The sequence below is a fragment of the Sinocyclocheilus rhinocerous genome, unplaced genomic scaffold (genome assembly GCF_001515625.1).
Source record: "Sinocyclocheilus rhinocerous isolate Xijiao unplaced genomic scaffold, SAMN03320098_v1.1 scaffold3827, whole genome shotgun sequence".
In the NCBI taxonomy this organism is placed as follows: domain Eukaryota; kingdom Metazoa; phylum Chordata; class Actinopteri; order Cypriniformes; family Cyprinidae; genus Sinocyclocheilus; species Sinocyclocheilus rhinocerous.
This window is the reverse complement of record NW_015644372.1, coordinates 63593-69570: the sequence shown is the minus strand read 5'-3', so window position 1 is coordinate 69570 and position 5978 is coordinate 63593. Positions and strand designations below refer to the sequence as shown.

The following is a 5978-nucleotide window of genomic DNA, read 5'->3' as shown; positions in this document are numbered from 1 at the left end:
CTAGTAACATGTTAATCATGCTAGAAACAAGCTAGCAAACATGCTAGTAGCATGCTAATCATGCTAGAAAAATGCTAGTAGCTTGTTAATCATGCTAGCAACATGCTAGTAACTGGCTAATTATGCTAGAAACATGCTAGTAACATGCTAATCATGCTAGCAACATGCTAGTAGCTTGTTAATCATGCTAGCAACATGCTAGTAACTAGCTAATTTTGCTAGAAACATGCTAGTAGCTTGTTTATCATGCTAGTAATATGCTAATCATGCTAGCAACATGCTATTAACATGCTAATCATGCAAGAAAAATGTCAATCATGCTAGCGACATGCTATTCACATGCTAATCATGCTAGAAACATGATAGCAACATGCTAGTAACTTGCTAATCATGCTAGAATCATGCTAGCAACAGCTGTTAACATGCTATTCATGCTAGTAACTTGTTAATCATGCTAGTAACACGTTATTAACATGTTAATCATACTAGTAACATTTTAACCATGATAGCAACATGCTAGTAACTTGTTAACCATCCTAGAAACATGCTAGCAAAATGTTAGCAACAGGCTAGTAACTTGCTAATCATGTTAGTAGCTTGCTAACCATGTTAGAAACATGCTAGCAACATGCTAGTAACATGTTAATAATACTAGCAACATGCTATATTAACATGTTAATCATGCTAGTAACATGATATTAACATGTTAATTATGCTATTGACTTGGTAATCATTCTAGAATCATGCTAGCAACATGCTATTAACATGTCAATCATGCTAGAAACAAGCTAGCAAACATGCTAGTAACATGCTAATCATGCTAGAAACATGATAGCAACATGCTAGTAACGTGCTAATCATGCTTGAAACATGCAAGTAACATGTTAATCATGCTAGCAACATGTTATTAACATGCTAGAAAAATGCTAGCAACATGCTAGTAACTGGCTAATTATGTTAGAAACATGCAAGTAACATGTCAATCATGCTAGAATCATGCTAACAACATGCTCGTAATATGCTAACCATGATAGCAAAATGCTAGTAACTTGCTAACCATTCTAGTAACATGCTAATCTTGCTAGTAACTTGCTAACCCACTTGTAACATGCTTGTAGCATACTAATCATGCTAGAAACATGCTAGTCATGCTAGAATCATGCTAGCAACTAGTTAACCACATGCTAATCATGCTAGAAACATGCTAGCAACATGCTAGTAACATGCTAATCATGCTTGAAACATGCAAGTAACATGTTAATCATGCTAGCAACATGTTATTAACATGCTAGAAAAATGCTAGCAACATGCTAGTAACTGGCTAATTATGTTAGAAACATGCAAGTAACATGTCAATCATGCTAGAATCATGCTAACAACATGCTCGTAATATGCTAACCATGATAGCAAAATGCTAGTAACTTGCTAACCATTCTAGTAACATGCTAATCTTGCTAGTAACTTGCTAACCCACTTGTAACATGCTTGTAGCATACTAATCATGCTAGAAACATGCTAGTCATGCTAGAATCATGCTAGCAACTAGTTAACCATGCTAGTAACTTGCTAATGGTGGTGATAACATGGTAGTAACATGCGAATCATGCTAGAACCATGCTAGTAATGTGCTAGTAACACGCTAATCACGCTAACAACATGCTAGTGACATGCTAATTATGCTAGAATCATGCTAGTAACTTGCTGAGCATGCTAGTAACATTCGAGTAAGTTGTTATTCATGTTAACAACAAGCTAATAACAGGCTAATCATGCTAGAATCATGCTAGCAAACATGCTAGTAACTTGGTAATCATGTTAACAAAATGCTAGTAACATGCTAATCATGCTAGCAACATGCTAATAATGCTAACAACATGCTAGCAACTTGCTAATCATGCTAGAAGCGTGCTAGAGACATGCTAGCAACATGTTAAACACATGTTAAATCATGATATCAACATGATAATTCATGTAAAATCTCACTAGTGATGTGTTAATTCATGTTTAATCATGCTAGCAACATGCTAATTCCTGCTAGAAACGTGTGTTCCCACTCTGTACCAAACTTCATTTAATATTTATTTTGGCACTAGTATTATGTTCCTGAAAATGTTGAACAGGTTTATGCAATGAATTTGAGGTTTGACGTTCTGAAAATACTTTTGAACATGCTGATCAGTATTTGTGTGTGAGATTAGCTTTTTACCAAATGTATGACAAATATTAATATTGGTAATGTATTTCAGATTCAAGATCACTATCCATACCTCTGAACGCCTCAATGCATTCTGTAAACCTGAAGCACATCCTGAAATGGAGCCTCTTGCAAGCATCCTGTTCCACTGTCAACTACTCTGTGCAATTTCAAGGGTAAGCAAAAATACCCAAATTTATTAATCTCAAGTCAGTTGAATGTTGATTCAATTCAGTTCAATGACAGTGTCAGTACTGCAAATTTCTGTAAGTTTATGTTCTAGTTTATAGACTGTATGATACAGTTTTGAGCAAGATGTTTGCACTTTGTTGATGTTATCAAAAAACAGTCCTATTCTACAGGCAAAACAAGTATTCTTAAGCTTTAGTGTCCGTCCATCACTTCAAGCAAAAACATGTTAAGGGGATTGGCATCAAGTAATCATTGCAAAGACACTTTCTTATTTTGCCTGCTAAATAAATAAATAAATGTAAACTAATTTAATTTATTTTCATTTATTTCATTTTAAAATATTGTAATCAAACTGTTTTTAATTGTTGTGTTAATCGTGACTCGTGTCTGAATTTTTTTTTATAATACTCAGCTCTGATTGTCAATATAGGGAGTATGAGTTATACAATCTTAACGGAACATGGGTGGATGCATATGACTGCCAAGAGATTTGTGAAAACTGGTGTGACCTCACCCATGACCTTGCCTCCAACTCTGACTACAGTATCCGCATAAAGACAAACTGTGATGGCCAGAAATCATGGACACAACTACCAGCGACCTTCAACAGGAGACACAGTTGAGCATTCTTGCCATTATTTTTACTAGAAAAAATGAGAGATGTCTGAAATAGCTTAACTGGGTCCCTTTTATTTGTCTTGATGTCTGAAATAGCTTAACTGGGTCCCTTTTTTTGTCTTGTATAGCATTGTTACTGGTTCCAAAAATGACAGTGAATGTGGAGGGGGATCCTATCCAGGTGGGCTTTTGTACAACTATTTCTGATATGACTGTAAACCTTAAAGTCTGGCAGGAGGGAGACGAACAGAATGTGAGAATATTTTCAAACTTTCATTTTGTAACCATTATGTAATGTAACATGTCTGTTGACTCTGCTAATGAATGCCTGTGGACCTTAGTAAGGGTAGATGGCATATTTATTTTAATACAATTTAAACAATGAGGCTGTGAGTGACATTTGTACAGTCTGTTCAGAGGATTGTACTTTTTTATATAACAGTAAGCAGAGATTATTTTATTAAGGGGGGACATTACAGCCTTTATGCCTGCATTATTGGAGAAAGCGTCATGATAAAGTGGTTAACTTTATAGGTTTTATTACAGCAGGACTTTGTGGATTGTAGAGCCTTTATTTATCCAACCTGTCACAAAATTATCTGTAACTTCTCTTAAAACAGAATTTTAAGAATTTTAATCATAGTAAACTCTACACATTATTCGCTCCAAAAAGATTTATTGTAAAATATGTCAAAGATTAGCAGGCAAGCAGGCAAGCAGTCAATTCTTTAAGTAATATGCTGTTTCCTCACAAAAACATATTAAATAGACTGAAACATCTCCTCCATTCACATTCAAAAATGGTCTCTTGCCTCCTTGTCAGTGTGCCAACGCTTTGTTCTTCTGACCTTGCCAAGCAATTCCATGAGAGCTGATATTTAGTCCAATAGCACTGGAATTTTTCACTGTTTGTATCACTCTGTTTGTTGTGTTTTTGTTTTCTATTCTATTCTGACTGTCAGTTTGCACAGTAGTGGTGGGGATTTTTCAGCGTTTCTTTCTGTAGGTTACATCACATGCTTGGTGGAAATAAGTGATTATTTTTATGAGATTCACTGAATCTTTCCTTTACCAGACTACTCAATATAGGTTACACAATATTAATCCAATAAATAAATAAATTTTAAGGCCTCTAAATAACCAGCATGATCACAACTTATTGTACACAATCTTCCACATGCCTTCTGCACATCTGTACTTCTGATTGATAGTTCATACTTTAGCAAGTAAAATGCCTTTTAGTATAATTCTAAACTTGTCCAACTTCAGGCCGTGGTACATCTCTTTCTGCTGTGACATCTTGAATGATTTTGATAAAATAGATTTTTATATGTAGCAAATAAAACAGGCTTTTGAGCACTGATAAACATTCTACCCACATTTAAAACTACACAGCTTTGATCACAAAACTATGCATTTACATGACATTTTTCTAAGACATGTTATTGGGAGATAGAGTGGGATATTACATGTATATGCATTTCATTTAAATAGTCTATTATGCTGTTATAATAACAACATTGACACACCTTTCCAGTGGACAAAAAATATGGAAAATATGGCTTGTGAAAAGTGCAAACTACTGAACAGAGTGTGTATCTCTAACACTCACAGCCTTGTTTTAATTTGTATAAAATAAAATTAGTTGTCCTTCCAAACTAAGGCCTATTGTAACATGATGGATGTCGTTTCAGGCCTTAATTCATGTGATCAGAGCTTATCCCTATCATTTTTCCATTGCTGCCCATCGGGGGAAAGAGAAGATGTGCTTTAAGGCAGAAGCACTAGTAGAAGCCATTAACAAGAGCTGCAGCACTGACAAACAGTGTGTCATCATTCCAAGTGAGTGATCACTGCAGGGTGTGATCGTTTGATAAAGGAAATTATTTTAGTAGATTGACATTCCATTGGGAAGACAACTGTGAATAGATTAGACAAAATTATAAATACAACAATATACCATGCTGAGCTTGTTCACATTAACATGTGATTTCCTTCCTAGAGCAGACATCTGACTTTATGAGGCCGTTGATTGTGAGCATCGCTGTAGTGGTAGCAGTTACCGTGGCTTTTATTCTGGGATGGTTGGCAACACATTTTGGTCCACAGATCAAACAAACAATTTGCCACAGGGAGACCATTCCCAATGTACTGGTAACTGTATGTTTAACTTCATGATCAGTACTTGTCCAGACATCTGAATGAGCTCATCTTTATTTCTGTTAGAAACTAATTTATTTAGCTCAGCTACAACACACGCTCATTGGAAATGCATGCCTGTGCTGGCATTTCTGCAAAATGATATTACGTTGCTTCTTGCACATCTTGTGTCTTATGGAAGTTGTACCCAAGCAAAAAGTAAGTTGTTGCTGTTTTACAGCCTCTAGTGTTAACTTCAGCTGGAAACTGCAGTGAATTGTATTCATAGGAGTTTTGCAAAAATGTAGGTACAGGTATGTTTTTCCATTGAGCATTTCTAGATGTGATGACTTACAGTATGTGGAAGAATGACCACTTGATCTTGTTTTTTTCCAGCTTGATGACTGGCCCACCAGAACACCCATGCTTTGTACTGATGTTTCACTGGAGCCCACAGACCCACTTTTGCTGCTCCTCCCAGCTGAGCATCAGTGCACAGTGCAGTTTTGAGGGAATTGGTTGAATGAGGTGGAATGCAGAACATACAAAATTGTGAAACGGTACATAAAAATGATGGTTCGGTACATACCTCAGTTTTGAAGTCAATTTTTTTACATTTTCGGTACAGCAGGGGGGATAACTAAACAAATATATATATATATATATATATATATATAATATATATATCTATCAATCTTTAAATAAAAGAAATTATAACTAAAAATGTATATAATTGAAACTATAAAAGGAGCAATTTTGCTTGCACATTACTATAATATTAAAGGTTACAATTAAAGGGGTCATATGATGCGATTTCAATTTTTCCTTTCTTTTT

The 5978-nt window shown here is 35.3% G+C and overlaps 1 protein-coding gene across 1 annotated transcript in view; it reads left to right on the top strand.

Annotated features, from left to right (window-relative positions):
• crfb16 (cytokine receptor family member B16) overlaps window positions 1–5720 on the top strand; it is a 28336-nt gene extending 22616 nt beyond the window's left edge. Inside the window, exons 2-7 of the mRNA XM_016575967.1 lie at window positions 2247–2370; window positions 2817–3004; window positions 3133–3257; window positions 4699–4846; window positions 5007–5158; window positions 5540–5720. Of these exons, the coding sequence (XP_016431453.1) occupies window positions 2247–2370; window positions 2817–3004; window positions 3133–3257; window positions 4699–4846; window positions 5007–5158; window positions 5540–5653 (851 nt within the window). The 3' untranslated portion in view covers window positions 5654–5720. The remainder of the gene's footprint in view (window positions 1–2246; window positions 2371–2816; window positions 3005–3132; window positions 3258–4698; window positions 4847–5006; window positions 5159–5539) is intronic.
• The last annotated feature ends 258 nt before the right edge of the window (window positions 5721–5978 follow it).